Source organism: Carex rostrata, chromosome 16, assembly GCF_964058835.1.
Source record: "Carex rostrata chromosome 16, lpCarRost1.2, whole genome shotgun sequence".
Classification (NCBI taxonomy): Eukaryota; Viridiplantae; Streptophyta; class Magnoliopsida; order Poales; family Cyperaceae; genus Carex; species Carex rostrata.
Genome location: NC_135933.1, coordinates 657,911 through 679,916, shown reverse-complemented (window position 1 = coordinate 679,916; position 22,006 = coordinate 657,911). Strand labels below are relative to the sequence as shown.

The following is a 22,006-nucleotide window of genomic DNA, read 5'->3' as shown; positions in this document are numbered from 1 at the left end:
ATTTTTGAATACATTGGAGATAATTTATATAAACCAATGAAGGATAATTATTATTTCTCATCATAAAGGTAGTTAATACTAAAAATCAAAACAGGGGAGATAAATTAACATCGGTACTACTTCCTGAGTGCCTGTCCTGCTTTTAGGCAAATGATGTTGTTTTCCTGATTGTAGCTGGTAGGAATGGTGTCTCGACACTATGGTGCTGTACGGCAGGGGGAGATCGATTAAGTCTCCTTTAACTTTCTTAACAGTTTAATCATTTTAAACATTGGTTTCTTAGTGAGGATTAAGGTCACCTCCTTTAGCCTCTTTTTGCTTGAAACCTTAATCTCTGCCTGGATCTTAAGGCAATTATATTCCTGGAATAAGCCTCCTTAAGACAACCAAACACGATCTCCTTAGCGTGGATTTCAGTTTAATCCAGTTTCTATGCATTTGTAGTACTATAGTTAGTGTGATGAGAATCATAGTATAAATTTCATTTGGTAGCACAACCGTTGCAGCACCTGCTCTCTCGCAATTTGTCCTTGTTTTTATCACCACTATTTCATGTTTTCCCATTTTCATCAACGGACAAGTTCTCGTCGCACTTATTTTCTTTGATTTATTTTAAAGTGACTAAGAATAAGAGTTATTTAATTTATTGCCGCAAGGAAAACGATTTATAGTTAATTTATTTTAAAATAATTGGTTTTAAATTAAAAAAACCATAATTTTTAGTCTAGTTTCAATCGTCATTTTTGTTATTTGAATTTAGTTTCTTAAATATTTAATTTAGATCTGTTTGTATTTTTGATTGGTTAATCTGTTCTATAGAGATGTTTACTCTTAAAGATATTAGGGTTACCATGGTTAGAGGGATGACATTTCTCTCTCTCTAATATTAGGAGCTTAAGGCTAATTCTATGGAGAACCACAGACTTTGGATAAGTTTTGGAGGTACTTCCGGGCTATTAACTCGGAATCTTTGCTAGCTGTGTGTTCTGGCATCAAGCTGACTACCCTTCAACAGTCACAAAACAGAATACTGAATATTCTGAAAAATTCATATGAATGCCATGTTGATGGTGCCTGGATTGAACCATGGAGGGGAGGTTTGGGGTTTGTGATCAAGAAAGAAGGTGAGCTGGTAGCTTACAGGTCTCAGGGAGTGGAGGCCTGCTGTGCTTTGCAAGCTGAAGCTATGGAATTGATGGAAACGATTAGATATGCGTTACTGAATGGTTTGGCTCCTTGCATTTTCTATATTGACAATCAAGTACTAGCAAATGCTTGCGCAGGAGGAGGCCCCCCAACCAAATCAGACTGGAGAGCGTTGAAGGAAACTTTTGAGGCTTGGAAAATGTTGAAACAGAACAAACAATTCGAGTGCTTTTATGTTAGCCGAAACCAAAATGATCTGGCACAAAAAGGAAGAAGGGAAGGGACAGTGTGGACTACACAGGTTTTTCATACCCCATGTTTCTGTAGTTTTGAATGAAGAGCTCATGCAATCTGTTTAATTTTTCAGTTTTGAGCAAAAGAGATTGTAATTTAGCCTAAGGGCGTTGACAAAGCAAACAAAAAAAACATTATACAAGGTACTAACTCGCAAAGTTACCCTCTTTGAATTGATCTCATGACTCAAATGCACTGATTAAGTATTGCCAAATGCCAAATGCCAAACCATACTATAAATTTTAGACCAAGTATGAAAGACACCTGACTATAGAATGTCCTGTATTATAATTATACAAAACTTGAAACACTAGAAGTCTAGAGGGTTCAATTATCTACTTGTTGCTCTTCATTGATCTCAGGTAGTTTTGTTGTCTGAATGGAGGCTTCCTTTTTCTTTCCCCACAGGAGAAGATACAAACCTGTGATCAGCAAAACAGAGCCCAAAATACTGCGACAAAAAGTTGATTATAAAATCAGAATTATTTGATTTAAAGGAGATGTGGCCTATGCAACTATCCTGATGATTTGCATGGTTTCCCTTTTGGAACAGTACATCTCCATTCAATTTATATCATGTTGCTTGTGTGCACCAAATAATTTACTTGATGCTCTCTGATTTATCCTGATAATTTACTAGTCTGCACCTTTTTTAAGGTGTACTGGATATTCAACACTTTTTGATGCAATTTTTTTTTTTTTTTTCTTTTGCAAGAATAGTCAGAAAATTTGATCGAGAAAATTACAATAACCCGATCCATTTTCGATGTTGAGCAGATAATGATTTAAGAGAGATGATTTTTTCGGTAGAAGATTTTTGCCTTTTTTTTCGCCAGCACAAACTGCTACTATTGTTACCTGTTCCTTATTATAAAAAGTATGATTCATGTGTTGCCTAAAGTGTCAACCATACAATAAATGAAATAATGAAACTAACAATATCAACAATTAGTGAAATGTGAACGAATTGCTAGCAATGTTAGAGGTTCATGCTGAATGGCGATGTGATGCCATGCTTTTGGATGGTGAACCCAGGGCAAACATGCTCTAGATGATTGTTAGCAGGCCTCATGTTTTACATGATTTTGCTGATCAACTTTAATTGCCAATTGGACTTGAGAAAAGCTTTGATCAGTAAATGACACTCCGATAATCCCTTATGTCAGTTGAAGATTCCAGATAAAAATATAACATGCATGTACCTTCCAAAGAAAAGAGGTTCATGGAGAACTGCGAAATCGATTAACGCAACAAATAATTGAATGAGAGGGATGAAAGCAGAAGTGAAAACTGGGCCTCTCTTCTGCACTGCCCATGTCAACAGCACAAATCCTATTCCTGATGCAGCTGCTCCCTAAAAATCTCAAAATTTAAAGAAAAAATTAGTGATCTCCACAAATCCTATTTCATATGCTTATAAATTAATGATCTCCACTGATTTTGATCAATGCAGTATAAAATTAAAATTTTGATGTTAACTTACAGCGTATATAACTGCAATGATCTCCACTGTCCCTCTGGGAAGCCACACAGAAGGGCTCCTTTCTATTGCTACAGCCAATCCAGCCACTTGAAGAAAACTGAGAACTGATACGAAGGCAGTGCTAGAGTACACCACAGGGTACTTCTCTGAAACCTTTGATTGCAGCAATATCCAAAAAGAGAAACAGAACACATTTCCAAGCATTGCAACTGAGCCCAATATCCACTTTTTTGTACTACTACTGGACTCAATTTTGGTGGTGTGAACTGGGCTAATTTGGTGAGTGGTTTTGTGGGTTAATGGCACACCCTTATAGAGAGTAAGAACCATTGCCCCAATTAATGATAAGAGAGCCCCAAATATCTTTGCCATTCCTGCCTTGCTCTTTATGTTCATAGTCTCCATCCTAAAATTAAAATCAAATGCATTGTTTAACATTAATGCATGTTATTACAAGCACAACTATTATTCATCAACACTTTGAAGTTTGAAGTATCAAAGAACTGTATTATATCAGTGTAAAATTTTGCATTCATACTAGTCCCTGTTGTTTCAATTAAACTAATACTGCCTGTGGGTTTACAATAAGAGGTTCTTTGTTACCTGACTGAAAATGGTCATGACAATTGTAATTAATGCCCAGAGTAAAAAATTGATCCTGACTAACTGATGTCAAAAGTAAATGATCTAAGATTTGTCTTACACCATCCAATGAATTTTGTAAAATTGGAGAGAAAGAGAGAGAACCTAAGTAGAAGTGCAACCAAGAAAGTAATAACTGGGGGTAAGTTGGTGAAAGTCGATGCAAAAGTAGCTGTTGTGTACTGCATCCCCAGGAAGAACAAATACTGAGGCAGAGCCGCTCTACACACAAAAAAAAAATGCTTAAAACATAAAAATTGGAGTAACAGATTAATTGGTGCGGTAGTACATACAATAATGTCAAATTAAAAGTCCACATGCTTTTCATTACCCGTTGTACGAAAGTCTGTAAATTGAGTTAAAACCTTCATTTTTTTTTTCCTTTTATTAATGCCTCTTCTTATTTTGCAAAATCAGAAAAATCAAGGGCCACCAAACCAGATGAGATGGAATACTAACTAGGTATATGCAGGGGCATGGGGTTTTCAGTAAAATTTTTAAATATTTGGTGTTCAAAGCAAAACTCAATGTGCTCCGGCCTATATTAAACCTTCCATTGTTGACAGTAATTTTTTTATCTGAACACATTAGCATCAGCTAGATGGCGAGAGCGGACACATGGGCTGCTGACATATTTTCATATATATATATATAAAGGCCATATTATCATACATCTTTTAAAGTTGATAGGATTCACTTGTATATATAATTATTTTTTCGCTCTTTAAATTTTTGTATTGCACTGTTCAACAATTGGCATGATGAACTAGTTCTATATATATGTACCCTGAACAGAAGATTTTGGCAGCTGGACTTAAATTAATTCAGCTAATCTAGGATATCAGGTGCGTTGACTTCTGACAACTGTTTTTTTTTTAATGATTACTAATTAGAGCTGGTAAATTGTATTTTACCCAATAAGAGCGCTGACGAAGAGGTACATCCAAATCTCGGCGGTCAGCTTTGGCCTTGATTTTCTAAGCATGACAAGAAAAAAAAAATGTGATTTTAGTAGCAGCAGCTCCTAATTTAAAAATATCTTGAAAATTAAAAGAGAACAAAGAGAAGCATTAAGTCGATTACAAATCTCAGTTCATGAGTTGTAGGAAGGTCATGCTTGCTTACGATCTATATGTAATAACATTTTAGTTTGTGTTTGTTAATTAAATATATGAGGATGTATTTATGTTTATTTGAGATTCTAGATCTTAATTAAGTAGTTCAGTTTGGATTTCGTTTGTCTTTAATTTGTCAAGGTACCATCTGATGCATCCACGACCATAACAATCCAATCCGGTCTGTATATGCAGTTGCTTATTTCCAATTTACAAGTCAGCAAATATAATTTATGCTTTGGCCAATGGGCAATTAATGAAGACTATGTCTGCAAATTCCTTCTTCTTCTATTATATATTTTCTTTTGTTGACAATGCCAAGCATGACACTTAAAATCCTGCATTCTGTTATGAACTTTGAAGACTGCCAATTCTATTATGGAAACTTAATTACCTTTCTTTGAAAAATGCAATTGGAGCAATAAATATGGTTGCCACTATTTGCCTTAGGGTTATGATAACTAGCTTGCTCATCCCTTCATCCAAGGCCTTCTTAATTAGTCCTGTCATCACTGCAAAAATTATGTCGAATGCCACCATGGCTAGAGCCGGCTTCCACTCTTCTAAACTCCATAACATTGTTTAGAAAATTGTGTTCTTCTTATTGTATAGTTTGTGTTTGTATGGTAGGGCTCTAATTTTCTATGCAATTAGAGCGCCGTTCTAGATATCATAGAATTGGCTACTTCATGAACTTCAGTTTATATGCTGAGTTGTAAGGTCAATGGTAGATTGTTTCAAAAAGCCTTAGATTGTGCTCTATAAAAAGGTTACATTATGTTTTAGTTTATATATATTCGTCTAAGGGCACCTTAATTATGTGAAGAAGGCCTTCCTTTTGCTTAAATAGAAATGTCCTAATCCTTTGCGCACTATCACCACTTGAAAGAGCATCACATTATAGCTTTATAAAACACTGTAGATCAATAGTAATTACCCAAAAAATTAATCATTAATTCAACTTTTGAGAATATTAAATTGCACGTAGCATTAAATCATTGGGACCAGCAAAATATTGCACGAATACGCGCAAAATATGTTGACACTAAGTCGCATCAATGTCTTTGAAAAATTAAATAGTATACAAATTGGATATTGATGCAAACTAATTGACCAAAATTTTGCGGTTTGAGCAATATAATTAAGCGAAATGAAAACAAAATCAATTTGCTATGGACTTAAGTATAAGAAACATTAATTATCACATCCATGAAGCTGCTAAGCATCTCCACTACTTGGAACACAAAGAATATATTATGGGTATTGCTCGTTAACTTTAGGCATCTTGTTCTCTCAAATGTCCTAATTCCAAGTTCTTAATATATGGAAAATAGAAAAAGAAACGTTGCTAGCTACATGAGCAAACCTTTACTTTTTTTATTGTCGGCCTCAGTTGTTATTCTGGCCAAATGCTTCCTTCTTTCTTAATTTCTTGAGCTTTGAAGTGTTAATACTAATTTCGTTACTGAATTTTATTTACTAGCTGCATGCACTTTGTCTTGCATTGGATATATATATATATAGGAGGAACAGAAAGATCTTTTAAGAATTCATTAAATTTTTGATCAAACTGTCTCCTGTTTCGATCTAAATCTAAATTCCATGAATTACATCTGACCTAGATTAAATCCTCCTGAATTACAATAAGTGCTTTACACTGACCTATCCATTTCAGATCGGACAGTCAACTTATCTATCTCAAGGGCAAATAGCCGGAGATAACAACTCCATTAGCTTCTGTAGAGCTTTTAGTTTGAAGAAGACCTTTGATTTGTTGATGGAGCAGTTGTTTACGATGATTTTTTCATGATGATGAAGTGTGAAAAATATATTTTCGTATTAACGAACTAGCTAGGCAGCTGCATGCCCTACTTATATAAAAATGTTAAAAATATGGAAAATATTTACTTCATATGGGCGCGGATCCGAAAACAATGAGATATATAGAATGTTGTTAATTTTATTATTTATTTATCTATGAGATGGGCTACGGTGAGTTGCGAAGTAAAGCGACTATTTTACTTCACACTCATATTTTGCGATTTTAAAATTCAAACGACCGATCCGAATCGCTCAACATGATCTTCATATTGAAATGTGCTTGGAGACCAAATTTTACATTTTTTGAAATTTTTTTACTATTTATTAAGCAATTTTGAAAATCGTTGATCCGATGGTCCAGAAAATTTTACTATTTTTTTACTGCTCACAACAAAACAACAGTTTTCAAAATTACTTATTATTATTATTATTATTATTATTATTATTATTATTATTATTATTATTATTATTATTATTATTATTATTATTATTATTATCTTTTTTTTGCTTGTACGCCCGTAGGCTGCTCCTTTTATTTTATAATAACACCACAGATAATACTTCAATTAGAGATTATTTTTTTATTATATTTATAAATTCATGGAAATCCAACAAATAAGAAAATTACAGGATTTGGACATTGCAGTTTTTACATGAGTAATCAAACCAAAATATCAAAAGCCTAGTTCACTCGCTCAAGAATGAAAAAAAAGAAGTGTTAAACACATAATTAAATAGGCAAAAATATATACGTTCCCACCTTGCAGGTTTATCCATGATTGGGCCATATATTGCCAAATGCCAATACATTTGAAGCTCTAGATCTATGCGGTCAAAGACAACATTATTAAATAGAAAAAATTTAGTTGGTCTTTTTTATGAAAAAGTGGTGAGCCACTGATTTCATTATAAATCACAAAATTGTTTTGGCTTCAATCTCCACCCAAACTGGAGAGAAACGCATACAGTATGAAAAAAAAAACCGCATAGGCAATACACAGTATCATGCCTAGCCAAATATTCAACACAACAAAGTCATGCTAATGTAAGCATCTAATAGCAAGAGACTGGGAAAAAAACCACAAACTAATCATTGAGGAACTCTAACCCAAGCATATGGATTAAATCTTCCTATGCCAGCATAGGGTGCTCTACCTCTAGCGTTGGATCCCCCTCTTGAACCGTTGCCCTTGGGCCTACTATAATCAAATCCTGAGAAGGCAAGTCATTAGTGTCAAAAGGCATAATTAAAGATAGGTTAAGCAAAGAACCATTATTTAAGGTCTTACACTAGAATGTAGCTAAAACAATAATTTTGGAGCCAACGGTCTTTAAAGTAGGCATACGAGATTGTTGGAAACAAAGCTTATTTCTTACAAGCCATAAACACCAAAGCACAGATCCTCGAACAAGCTCTACCAAAGGTTTATCCTTAAGGGGAATAGAAGCATTCAGAAACAATATATCATCCATAGTCGAACCCTCAAACAGAAAGTTATTATATTGAGCAATCCAACTCCATATTTGAAATGAGAAGGGGCAATGCACAAATAAATGATCAGTAGATTCGAACGAACCACAAAAATGACATGATGTATTACCTATCTAACCTCTATGAGTAAGATTTTCTTTGGTCAGCAGTTTATTTCTTTTGAGAAGATAAAGAAAATTTTTGATCTTTAGAGGAATTTTAGATGTCCAAATAGATGTAAATTCAAAATTGGGAATACCTCCATATTCAAGCCACATATAATAAGAATGAACTGTGAACTTACCTATAGAAGACCACCTCCATAACAAAGTGTCATTTAAAAGGGGGTTAAGTCTATAATTATTTAAATGAGAAAATAGATTATGCCACTCATGAAAAGTGACACCTGTTAGTTGGCGTGTGAAAGAGATATCTAAGAAATCATGTTCTAAAGCCTCACTAACCAATAAATTAGGATCTTGAGCTATAAGAAAGAGAGTTGGATATAAATAAGCTAAAATATGTTTGGAACACCATCGATCTTTCCAAAATAAAATGGTAAGACCATTACCCAAAGATCTGGCTAGCCTAGTATTGACTACATGGGCACCCTTTAAGATACCCCTCCAAAAAGGAGAGCAAGTGGAAGAAAAACCTGTGTGGCCATACTTAGTCAGAACTATTGATTTCCATTTACAACTAATATTAGGATCTTTAAACCTCACCCACCATTTAGCAAGCAAAGACTAGTTAAGACGTTTTAGATCAATTAAACCCAAACCTCCCTGTGATTTACTTTTACAAACATTTAACCATGAAACTAAATAGTATTTCTTTCGTACTGAATTACCCCCAAACCAAAGAAATCTCCGTCTTAATTTATCAATTCACAACCTAATTTTTGCTGGCATAAGAAAGACGGACAACCAATAAACATGTATGACAGATATGACAGAATTTAAAAGTGTTACTTGCCCCTCATATGACAGAAGCTTCCCTTTCCAACCTTGAGGGCGAGATTCAATTTTATCAATTAGTGCTTGCCAATCTAACATACTAGGTATTTTAAAATGTAAAGGCAATCCAAGGTAAGTAATAGGTAAAGATGCAATTTTACAACCAAACAAATCTGCCAAATGTATTCCTTCTTGATCAGTTAAATTAAATGGTACCATTTCTGGTTTTGCATAATTAATTCGCATACCAGAAAGATTCTCAAAGGCAATCAAATATAATTTAAGGCCCTCCACCATTCGAGAATCAGCTTGAAGAAATAATAAAGTATCATCTGCAAATTGTAGGTTCAAAACTGGACCAACATTGGCAAAATTACCAATACCAGATATAAAACCTGCTGACTGGATTTGTTGTAACGATTTATTTAAAACATCAGCCACTAAATTAAAAAGCAAGGGAGACAGAGGATCACCCTGTCTTAAACCTCATTTGCATTTAAAATAAGGTCCTAGTGTGCCATTAAAATTAATACAAGTTTGTCCACTGTAAATGATAGATTTTATCCATGCAATGAATAAAGTCCCAAAACCCCTAGCTTGAAGGACTTCAAGTAAGAAATCCCAATTCACTCGATCAAAAGTTTTTTCGTAATCAAGCTTAAAAGAATGCCCTTTAGTTTTTTTTGGTGGATATGATGCAAAACCTCATGTGCACAAGCTATATGGTCAGTAACCAATCGACCTTTGATAAAGGCAGTTTGAGAATCATCAATAAGAGAAGAAATAACCTTACCAAGTCTATTAGTAAGTACCTTAGTAATCAACTTAAAACTGCAATTAATTAGGCTGATAGGTCTATAATTAGAGACTAATTTTGGATCATCTTTTTTGGGGATAAGGCAAACAGATGCAAGATTCAGTTTAGAGAGTTCAAGATTATTGAAATAAAATGATTGAAATAAATCCATCTTGACAGTATCCCAAAAAGTTTGATAAAATAAAAATGAAAGGCCATCAGAGCCAGGTTCTTTATTAGGATTACAAGAGAATAAAGTATGTCGGATCTCCTCAAGAGAGAAAGGAGCCTCTAAAAAATTTAGTTGGTCTATAAATAAATCCTATGGAATTTAAAGGACTAGCCTGTAAATTTAGTCCTAGCAAGTTACAAGCTTCAATTGTACTCTTGTTGCTGCTGGTTGGCCTCAGGTAATTTTATTGAGTTAATGGAGACCTCCTTTCTCTTTCCCCATAGCACAACATATAAACCTATGATCAGCAAAATAGCGCCCAAAACACTGAAAAAAAAAATATATATATATATAAATATAATATGACATTTATTAGGATTAAGAAGAAAAAAAATCAAGAGAAGATCTAAAATAAACTACATACATTTTATCTATGCACATGTAAAACAATTGTAATATTTCAACTTGGTTTTGATTGTCATCAAGAGCTTTTAAAAATATACTAATTAATGTGGATAATTTCTTGACGTTGATTTTTCAACTTATTGATTCATATAAAAATAAAATCAAAATGTGATAATTTTTTTATGAGCACATAAAAAAAAAATTCATAAATTATATTTAATAGTTTTATTTTAACGTTTATAATTTAAATTTTGAGTTATCTAATGTTTTAAAAAGTATGATAGAGACATTTGAACCCTCCTCTTATATAACCTCTAGATAGGGATTCCCATTAATTAATATATAATAGAAAACCAGAGTTGTTGTGGCTTTTCATTACTAAGTTTAATTTTGACAACGCAATTATATATGTTAATCATAGATCATATGTTTTTCAGCTGCCGAGCAATCCAATTAACTAATTGAACTTGTCCAAAGAAAAGCTAAACAGGACTGAAAAAGAAATTAAATTTGTACGTACCTCCCAAAGTAAAGAGGTTCATGGAGAAGAGCGAAATCGATTAGCCCTACAAAGACTTGAATCAAAGGGAGGAAAGAAGATGTGAAAACTGGGCCTCTCTTCTGCACTGCCCATGTCAATGCCACAAATCCTATTCCTGATGTAGCTGTCCCCTACAAATTCAAACATAAATTTTCTTTTTCATATTACTCTTGGTCTAGTGCCTTAGGTTACAAATGAAAAGGTTCCCAAAGGCTATTGAGTATTGATAAATACCCACTTACAGCATATATAACCGTCACTATCTCCAGTTTCCCTTTTGGAATCCATATGGAGGTTCTCCTTTCTATAGCCATAGACAATCCCACCACTTGAAGGAAGCTCATAAATGACATGAGAACGGTACCAGAGTAGACAACCGGGTACTTCTTTGTAACCTTTGATTGTAGCAGCATCCAAAAGGAAAAGGAGAATGCATTTCCAAGCAGTGCAATTGAGCCCAACATCCATTTCTTTGGGCTGTTATTGATCCCAATGTTGGTGGTGTGTAATGGCCTAATTTGGTGGGTGGTTTTGTGGGTTAATGACACACCCTTGTAGAGCGTAAGAACCATTGCACCAATTAGTGCTAACAGAACCCCAATTATCTTTGCCATCCCTGCCTTGTTCTTTATGTTTACTGTTTCCAGCCTACAGAGCAAATGAAATTACAAGTTTCACTGTAAAATTATACCTTCACATACTGATTTGTCTAAAATGTACTAGATAATTAGAGACTTCTCTAGTTAATAGAAGAAAAATCATACCACCAAGAACTGTGATTATAAATTGATTACTTGTTATTTCACAGTAGAAGTCAATTATGAATTTTATTTAGCAGCTTTGATCAATCCGCAACTAAAAAGTGTTAACTCAATGTCTTTTGTGGACAGAACATTTATAAATTGATCTGTTAGCTAAAATATTATATAAAAAAAATGAATAATATTAACAGAGAGCTGTATAACTGTATAAGAGAATTGACAAATAATAGGACTTGAGTGAGGCTATGATACTATGCATAGTGCATATTGGCCCGCAATATATGGACTCAGAATTTTGGTTTGAAAGTCCTAATGATCGATCCGAACCATTCAATATGGTCTTCACATGAATATGTACTTGTAAACTAAATTTTTCATTTTTTGAGAACTTTTTACAATTTTTTTAGATTGATAAAAAATCACTTGACCTGAAAATTCTGGACCATCCAAAAACATTGATTTTTTACCCATGTAAAAAAATAGTAAACAAATTCTAAAAAAAATGTAGTTTACAAAATTACAAGTACATATTTATATGAAGATTATGTTGAACGGTTTGGATCAATTCGTTAGAATATTAAAAATATTGATACGTAGTACGGACCAATCCACGCTAATGCATAGTACCATAGCCTCACACTCATAGGACTTCTAGTGAAGGAGATCATCAAGTTTGCCGATAAGCTAGATATAGCCAAACATTCAGACATCAATGCTTTATTATATTCCTGTCATCAAAAGAAAAAGGAGAAATGTTTTTGTCCATTCCTGTTTTGTCCATCATCTATTCACAGTACTGATTGGATAAGATTTAAACTGTCACTAACTTTCTTTTTCAACTGTCCGCCTCTAACTTTCTTAATTTAAACGTCTGCCTCCAACTTTTTTAAAGGACTTCAAAATAAAAAAAATGATCTCATCGTCTCCTTCCCCTCGCCTCTCTGACCCCATCTATATCTCCACCTCCCGCTCTTTCTCCGACGAACTTGTCTCCTCCATTTCAGATCTGGTGAAATCAGTCAGTTCGATTTGGAGAGGCAGAAATCGTGAGGTCAGTACGATTTGGAGAGGTAGAAATCGCAAGGTTTAGGATCTGATCTTGATTTCTCACGAAGATGTACGGATTTGATTAGATCGCATCTTACTTGAAAGCAGCGATTAAAATTTGCCTTTGCTTTTTTCCGTGCCTTCTTGTGCTTAATTGCATAGCTTGCCTTGTCTTTATGCTTAATTTACATTTGGGAAGAATGAAAAGGATGGACAGCCATGGCCAATTTTTCAAGGAATTTCTCAGCATATATAATACAAGATCTGTCACTAGATTTTTTGAACGAAATCGTAATTGTTATTTTTTTGTATTTACCTTTTCTGATTCATTTTTCCTTTGTAATGTCGATTTTAATTGAGATTACTGACTCGATCTTGTTTTTTATACATGATCGCAATGGAACCCTCAATCGTGGAGTGCGATCGAATAAAAGTTGTTTTTGTTGAAGAGCACGGCAAAATTCAAATCTAGTAGGTTATTTCTGTTGAATTTGTTGTTTTCGTTGTATACAGTAACATATCTAGCATTTCAAATGAAATCTGGAGGAAAGATATGATAGAGAGGCGATATGGAGTATTAATCTGTTAATTTTACTGTATTGCCCCGTTAATTTTACAGTATTCATTTTGTGAAAATCTGGAGAAAATAGATGATAGAGAGACAATATGGAATATTGATCTGTTAATTTTACAATATATATGTCTCATTTTACAGGATATCGAACTGTTACGAAAGTTTTTGGATGTTTGAAAATGTGAAGTATGTTTTTTGTAGGATTTGTTATTTAAGTTACAGCATTGAATGATGAATTTTATAATATTGGTGCATATTGAAATGTTTTCATATTACATGCACTCCTATGATTTTCAGTCAGGTAAATAACTTGTAATATTATTTTGTAATTCTTATTTGTTATAAATCGAATTTGTTTCATTGTTGATTTTATTATTATGCAGGATGACATCTCAAAAGAACGTGTTGTTCTTGTGATGATGCTTCTTACTCATCCGAACAATGAACACAGAAGGTTTTTAATGTAAAAGTTATTTGTCCATAGTTTTTTTTGTTGTTATTATGCTATTTTGAATGTTGCGGTGAATATTTTTATCTTGTTTTGAACAAATTTTGTTTATGGTGAACATATGTTGTTTTGTGGTGAACATATTTTTTGTGTGATGATGGATGTATGTATAGATTTAGCAATTTTAGAGTATACATGGTATTATTTTATGGTTTATATTTTGCAATTTTACAGTATACATGGTTCTTTGTAGGTTGTAGTTTAAACTGAAATGTAACATTTGTTACATTTTATTTTACAGTATAGATGGTATTATTTTATGGTTTAGTTTTAGAAATTTTACAGTATACAAGGATCAATTGAAAATTTACAGTATTATGTGAAAATTTTACAGTATACAAGATTCAATTGAAAATTTACAGTATTATTTGAAAATTTTACAGTATACAAGATTCAATTTTACAGTATATATTTTACAATATACAAGATTCAATTGAAAATTCTACTGTATACAAGATTCAATTGAAAATTCTACTGTGTACAATATTCAATTTTACAGTTCTGCTGATTCAATTTTACAGTATACAAGATTAAACCCAGTGCAGAAGCTAATAATTAACTCTAACTGCCAATAACTGCTAATAACCGCTAATAACTAACTCTAACTGCCAATAACTGCTAATAACCGCTAATAACTAACTCTAACTGTCAATAACTTCCTATAACTGTAATTTCCAAAAGTACAATTTGAAAGTACATTTATTTTGTCCTGTTGTGCAAGTTGCAATATTTTTCTAACTATCATGGGGCCACTTCAAATAGTTACTGGATGTTTTGTAATTAACTGATATATTTTATGTGATATATTGTATAATTATACAGCATGTAGAAGTAATTTTACGGTATTCGCGCAAGTCAAGGCTGTGGATAAATGGTGGACAAAAGACTGTGGACAATTAGACGATTCCAAAGAAAAATACTAATTTGGAACTGAATATCTTAGCGGCAAGAAGGACTTGAACAGTCATACAAGAAATCAAGACAACAAGCAAGCAAACACAATAAATTAGAGATGATACAAGATTTTATGTGAAAACTCTTTCGAGAAAAAACCACGCGAGCACACGGCACAGATTCACTAAAATCAAAGAATCTTACAAGTACAAAGAGATTATAAATTCTCAATAGCACTCTCTCACACACTATCTTGCAAGTTTTAAGAAGAAGAGAGTAAACTCTAAACAAGACTAAGTGAAGAAACAACAGAGACACAAACAGACAAAGCAGCTCTATTCTTTCTGTCTTGCGAAAATGGACTCAAATTAACGAGAAACTTCGCAAGACCTTTTAATTGAACTCAACAAATTAGCATCGGATTGCATCATTGGCCGATAGGAATGATATTCCAAAACAGCAGCCTAAATTGAGCTCAAATAAACAAGCACCATCGGTGCTATATTTCCTGCCGATAGGAAAAGAGTCAAAGCACCCTTTTTTAATTAAAAAGCATATCACCAACGCTTCACTTCAATGCCGATAGCAAAGAAGTCAGATTACCATCGGCTGTCTTTTCCTACCGATGCCAAAAGCATCAAATGCCAACGGTTTGGCTTCTAGCCGATGGCAATTGGCAAAGGTAAAACGGACTGGATCCGTTAATTATCTTCAACTGCAACACTTTGGAATAATGGACCCACTATCTCTACCTGGTGACAATTGTCTGGTTCAATTAGTTTGTGATTCGTACACCATATATAGCTAGGATAGTGCCTTGTGCAATATCAAAAGGTGAGGTGCATGAAGTGCCTATCGAGTTGTATTCAATTAAACGAAAGGTAGTACGTACGTACGTGTGCTAGCTTATAATTAAAATTATGAAAAAGTATGCAATGAGAAGAATTTACGTACCTAAGTAATAGAGCAACCAAGAAGGTTATCACTGGACACAAATTGGAGAAAGTTGACGCAAAAGTAGCCGTGGTGTACTGCATCCCAAGGAAGAACAGATACTGAGGTAGAGTTGCTCTACAAAAAAGATTTCAACTCAAGGCCTTGTAGTTGTGGTATACAATATTTAATAAAATATGGTTTAAACAAAAGCGGGGGTTTACATTGTCCTGTAATTAATATTTGGAATATTTTTTTGGGTCCAAATTGAAATTAAAAAATGTTATCAGTCAAGACTCAGAACTTGGAGGTGATGCTTTATTCTATATTATTGGTCAATTATCAGTAATTAGCTAATTAAGTTAGGATTTGCATACATTAATTTAATTTGACGAGATTTTTGAATGATTTAAAAAAAAAAAAAATACGTCACGAATGTCATTCTAATTTACCCGAGAAGAGCACTCAAGAAGATGTAGATACAAATCTCTCTTGTCATCTTTGGCTTCGTCTTTCTGAACACATGAACAAATATCATATGCTTATCATGAGCATATTATCTTTAAGTTGGAAAATGTTAAAAATTACAAATCAAAGCAAACAATTTACAAAATAAAAACAAATGTATTGTTAGTCCAACAAATCAAAATTCAAGCCTCTTTTAAGCATGTCTTCGCCATTCAATTTAATTACCATATGAATGTATATCATTTTAATCGACTGTTGTATAAATGCAGAAAACAAAAGCAACCTTTTTTTTTCATTTTCTTTTTTGAATATATTTAATTAGGATGGTTAGTTCTTCATCCAATCACTAAATTAAATAGTAAATATACATATATATATATGTAGGAATGTATCTTAAAAGAAACGTAGTTAATATATCTTGATCTTTAGCACCTTTCTTTGAAAATTGCAATCGGAGAGAGAAAGATGGTTGCGATTAATTGCCTGAGTGTAATGATAACTAGCTCACTCATCCCCTCATCCATGGCCTTCTTTACTAGTCCCGTCAACACTGCATAGATTATGGTGAATGCCACCATGGCAAGAGCCGGCTTCCATTCATCTATGCTCCACACCATCCTTTATTTGCAAGTGCTGATCACACCAGGTACAGGAGCATGTCTGGTACCTATAGAGAATTTATACCATTGCTAGTTAATTTGTAGGATCTATCAAAGCAAATTAAGGTACATATGGTTAGAGGTGCACTTTACCTAACGGTGCCTCTTTATAAATCCATTGCTTTTATTTGTAATTTGGTGCGTGGGGCTCTCTATATGTTGTCCTAATTAATCTTTGCCCACTACCACCACTTGAAAGTGTTATCCATTTCTTTTGTGTAAAAAGAATTAAGATTAATACAAGTTTCTTAAAGAAGATCACAAAAGAAGTATAATAAATCAATATCCAACTTAACAAATTTAATTTCCATGTAGTAGCTTTTTTTGCACCGCTTAATTACTGAGTTACCAATTTTCAAAATAATGGTAGTAAACTTACATTTTACTACGATACTCTAATTTTTTTTAAGAAGTTGATTATGCTATGATTGACTATGTTAAGTGGTTGCTTTTTAGCCTTTGAGAATTTATCAAGTTTAAAGATTAATTTGAGTGAGTATATGGTACTATGAATATTACAATTTGGTCCGTAACACGGATCAATATTTTTGTTTTCAAAATCTTATTGGTCGATTCGAACCGTTTAACATAATTTTCATATGAATATGTATTTACAGAACAAATTTGATGTTTTTTAGAATTTTTTTACTATTTTTTAAGATAGTACAAAATCACTATTTTAGATGGTCTAGAATTTCCAAATCAAGTGATTTTCTACCTATCTTAAAAAATAGTAAAAAAATTCTAAAAAATATAAAATTTGATTTGCAAGTACATATTCATATGGAGATCAATCCGTAATATGCATAGTACCATAGAATCACTCGATTAATTTTGTTAAGAGTGAAATGCATCCTTTACTTAAAATATTACATATGAGGAAAGTATTGTATTTGCTAATGTATTAGGATGTAAAATTGCAAATCTCCCTCTTACCTACTTAGGAGTACCTATACATTTAAATTTGTTGACAATTGATGATTGACAGATATTAATTGATAAAACTGAAAAAAAGGCTTCAAGGTTGGAAAAGTGATTTATTGTCTTTAGGTGGTAGGGTTACAGTACTTAACTATTTCAGCAATACCTCTCTACTGGCCTTCAATTTATAAAATGCCCACAAGGATTTAACATAGGATAAATAAACTTAAAAGGGATTTTTTAGGGAATGGTGGTAATTCAGCAAGGAAGAAATATTCTCTAGTAGCTTGGAAGGTAGTTTGTAAGAGTAAATATCAAGGAGGTTTTTGGGAATTTTAGATATTGAGTTAATGAATAAAACAGTACTCCTTGCTAAATGGTGGATTAGGTTTATAAATCCTAATGTTAGTGGTAGATGGAAGGATATTCTTAAATAAGTATGGAGGTAGTTGTCGAGTAATGAAATGCTCTCCATTTTTGAAAGCCATACTTAAGGAACGTGAAGTAATTAATTCATGACTTAATAACAATATAAGTAATGGGTTTAGTACAGCTTTCTGGTTAAATAGATTGTGTGATGAAACAATTAATTTATCCTAATTCCTTTTTATATATAGTAGATGATAGATTTATTTCTATTGCCTCAGCTTTCTCTTCAAATGGGTTAGCTCTAATTAGTAAAAGACAATTCACTGGTGTGTATTTGCAAGAATGAAACCATATTAAAAATAAGTGTTTTACATTTCACTTTAGATAATAGTTTAGAGGATAGGCTAATTTGGAGATGGTCCAGTACTAGTCAATTTACAGTTCATTCATTAATTTACAAATGGTTGGAATTTGAGGAAATACCCAACTTAGAATACACAACAATTTGGAAATAAAAAAACTCCCTTAAAATTAAGGTTAAAACATTCCTATGATTAGTTAGAAAAAAATAAGATACTTACCAAAATTAATTTAGTTTAAAAAAAGGTGGAATGGTTCAGTTGATTGCCCCCCCTTTTTTGGATTACCAGAATCCATGCACATATAATATTTTTGTACGTAGGATGTTCTAATATTTCTTATATTTCAGTTATTTGGAGATGGATTGTAACCTTTAATTAATGGCTTTGAGTTTATGTGTGCTAACATACTGACCTTTGGTGTATTGATGTAGCCATATCTCTAACGGTCTGTTCGGCAACTTCCAATATATATCATGGGAATTTTGGGAAAACAATAAGGTTATGGGTATTTTTTATAATATGATGTTTGGAGGTCTAGTTTTAATTCTTATTTGTAATACCTTGTGAGTTTTCTTCCTATCTCTTGCCTTGTAATTCATGGGAAAAAAAAAAAATTAACTTCCACCTCCGTTTTTTTTTTTCCAACTTCTGATCTCTTTGCTGGATCAAAAATCACTGAAGCAAAAAAATTAACTAAATGCCATAGAAAATGAGAAAGCAGAATCTTGTTAATAATACCAAATTTCCAAACAATAATTTATAGTGATAGTAATAGCTCATTACAACAAGATTATTAAAGTCAGTACCAACAATAATGATCCCATTCTCACTGTTCATTAATCAAGCACTTCTTTGCTAGAGCAAATTAAACAAGCCTTTCTTATTTTCATTTGCTGGAATTATTTTTTTTTTAAGAAAAATGAGGATCTAATCTAAGTCCTCATTTGTTCTATTTATTAAATTTATTAAATTGTCATTAAGCTAAAATAGTTTAAAATTAAAACACAAGGCTAATAATAACTTCACAGTACAATGATAATTGATAAAACACAAAACTAAAAATAATTAAATATAATATAATTTAAAAGTACAAAAAAAAATTAATTGAACAAAACACAAAACTAATTTTTAAGTTAAGTTTCTATTCTAACGTCTAACATAATCATCTCAACATCCTAACGACTTTCTCATGTATCCTATGAGATATCTCAACTTTTGCGTGATTGATGTGTACAGTGCCTATTCGGGATAACACAGGGGGCCAGTATTATTTGTACTTTGAGATTCATGCAAAACGTATTTAAACGATTGAGATTTTCCCAAAAAAAAAACACTCAAAGTTTGAGATATCTCAGAGAATGCACTTTCAATTTTTAGTGGAATTAGTTAGATGAGCAACTTTATAACAAGTGTAGTTAGAGAGGAATAATGTCATTTTCAGAGGAGTTAGTCCAAAAACTAGAGGTGACAACGAGCTGGCTCGTTACAAGTTGGGTCCAGTTTGAATTCGTTACGAGCTTGCTCATTTGAGTCATGAGCGAGTTGATTTTAGACGTCCGAGCTGAAATCCCAGCTTGAAATTGTCATGAGCTGGATCGAGTTAGCTCGCAAGCTGACGAGCTAGCTCGCTGGGTTTGACTGGATCTTTTTTATGAATAAAATAAATTATACAAATTTTTTGGATCGAGCTGGACAGTATAAAGTACACACAAATTCACAAATTGATAACTAGTCGAGTAAGCTCGACCTCAGCTTGAACTCGTTAATTCTGGACCGAGGTAGTGGCGAGCTAACTCGTTAATAGCTTAGTCCAGTAACGAGCGAGCAGTTATTGAACGAATCAGATACGAGTCACGATCAAGCTACGAACTTTTTTGCCACCCCTACCAAAAACCTCTAAACCTTTCGGAAATATAATTATTTTCTTAGCTTCTTTTTGGTGTCAATCAAAAGGTGATAATTCTTACTTTAAATCAACTTTGATACTTTCTTCTGATATTAAGGAGTTACCGGCACTAGTGAAAAAACACACATCAAGATCGGTTATTTACGCACATTAGGAACGGACCTAGAGGCGATCCTGACCCAGGCGATACAAATGTGATCAACTAATCTGTATCAGTTATACAGCCGATACTAAAAGTTAGAATTAAGATCGGTTCTTTAATAAACCGATCTAGATTAGTATCCATTAGGATCAACTGTTTACAAATAACCTGTCCTAATGGGGACTAATCTAGATCGCGTTGTTAAAAATAACCGATCCTAATGGATACTAATCTGGATCGGTGTACTAAAGAACCGATCATAATGGTTATTTGGACGGTTTTTTTTAAATACAATAACAAATCAGGAATGATTATTTGGAAAAACAAATCCAGATATCAACCATTAGGATCGGTTCTTTAATAAACTGATCCTAATAGTTGGTATATGGATCAGTTTTTTTCAAATAACCGTTCCTCATTTGTTATTGTATTTAATTTTTTTTATTTGATTAGCTTCCATATATTTGCTGGCCTATATAGAAAATCAACCCATGTTTTTTTTTTGTACAATATGAAGCAATCATCAAATATCATACACATCCAAAATTATAACAAAAATATCATGTTCATGCAAAGTTTACACCACATCCTAGAATTAAACTCCTAAATTATTACAAATTATCACATCCTAAATTGTTTAACTTTTTTGAATCAGTACTTCCTTCAAGAAAAATTTACCCCACACTATGCGAATGTGATCCATGCTTGAGATATTGTAGCTAGCAGGAAAGTCCTACATTTTTTAAATGATAGAAGAGTACAATTAATTGTGTATTTAATTATATTTGAAGCAACTATATTTACTTTTGAAAAATATATAAATGCATATATACCTTTAAGTTCGGAAAAACATCGAGAAAGCAATTTATTATGTCATGCACGAACAACATGACATATTATCTACATTCCCAACGGTCGCATTGTTGTGGGCACTATATAACACATCAAGACAGTTAAAAAATTAAACAAGTTTGAAAAAATCGAAATGGATGTTAATGAGCATACAAATGGCTTATATGTCTAGATTTTCACCAATTTTTGCATCTAGGTCCCTATAATCATATCGCAACCAAATTTCACCATTTTTTACATCTAAGTCCTTCTGAGTGGTTTAGCATCATCAACTTAGCAATTTACAAACAATGAGAGAAATTCAATAATAACTATTACCTTGCAATGTGCAACCTTCAATTTAGCGGTTTTATCAAGTCCTCATGTACACAGTTTCCATTAAGAAGTGACTGTTGAAATATCAATACAGTGAATAATCAGTACTTATAAGAGATATTTAAAATGATTAGCAAATAAAAGTTTGAAAAACTTACTCCACGAGCGCATCAATGATCTTCAATCTTCTTACATGCTTCTTATCGGAATCAAACACGTACAATTCACTTTCTCTTGGCATAAGCACAACCAATACCCAATGATCTCTGCATGTTAGGTTTGTAGCATGTTATATTCTATAATTTCTATGAAATGAAAGATATTTAATAAAATTAGAATATATATATATGAGGTTGACTTGGGTGAGCCATGGCTCACCAAGCGTTTGTACTCCACGCCGTATTTTCATTTTGAAAGTTCAAACGACCGATCCGAACCATTAGATGTGATCTC

The 22,006-nt window shown here is 32.8% G+C and overlaps 2 protein-coding genes and 1 long non-coding RNA gene across 3 annotated transcripts; all 3 read right to left on the bottom strand.

Annotated features, from left to right (window-relative positions):
- Positions 1-1,587: 1,587 nt before the first annotated feature.
- LOC144567398 (WAT1-related protein At3g30340-like) lies at positions 1,588-5,466 on the bottom strand. Its single transcript, XM_078317526.1, has 6 exons — positions 5,075-5,466; positions 4,480-4,542; positions 3,671-3,787; positions 2,924-3,329; positions 2,643-2,794; positions 1,588-1,891 (listed from the first exon to the last, which is right to left on the bottom strand). The coding sequence occupies exons 1-6, from the start codon at positions 5,257-5,259 to the stop codon at positions 1,768-1,770; spliced, it is 1,047 nt and encodes a 348-aa protein (XP_078173652.1). The 5' UTR covers positions 5,260-5,466; the 3' UTR covers positions 1,588-1,767.
- A 4,527-nt stretch (positions 5,467-9,993) lies between these two features.
- LOC144567715 (WAT1-related protein At3g30340-like) lies at positions 9,994-16,643 on the bottom strand. Its single transcript, XM_078317879.1, has 6 exons — positions 16,460-16,643; positions 16,012-16,074; positions 15,581-15,697; positions 11,085-11,490; positions 10,822-10,973; positions 9,994-10,223 (listed from the first exon to the last, which is right to left on the bottom strand). Exons 1-6 carry the CDS (start codon positions 16,603-16,605, stop codon positions 10,100-10,102), a joined length of 1,008 nt encoding a protein of 335 aa, XP_078174005.1. The 5' UTR covers positions 16,606-16,643; the 3' UTR covers positions 9,994-10,099.
- Positions 16,644-20,914: 4,271 nt separating this feature from the next.
- Positions 20,915-21,320, bottom strand: LOC144567043 (uncharacterized). Its single transcript, XR_013515345.1, has 2 exons — positions 21,220-21,320; positions 20,915-21,119 (listed from the first exon to the last, which is right to left on the bottom strand). It is a non-coding gene; the product is annotated as an uncharacterized LOC144567043 (long non-coding RNA).
- Between the last annotated feature and the right edge of the window lie 686 nt (positions 21,321-22,006).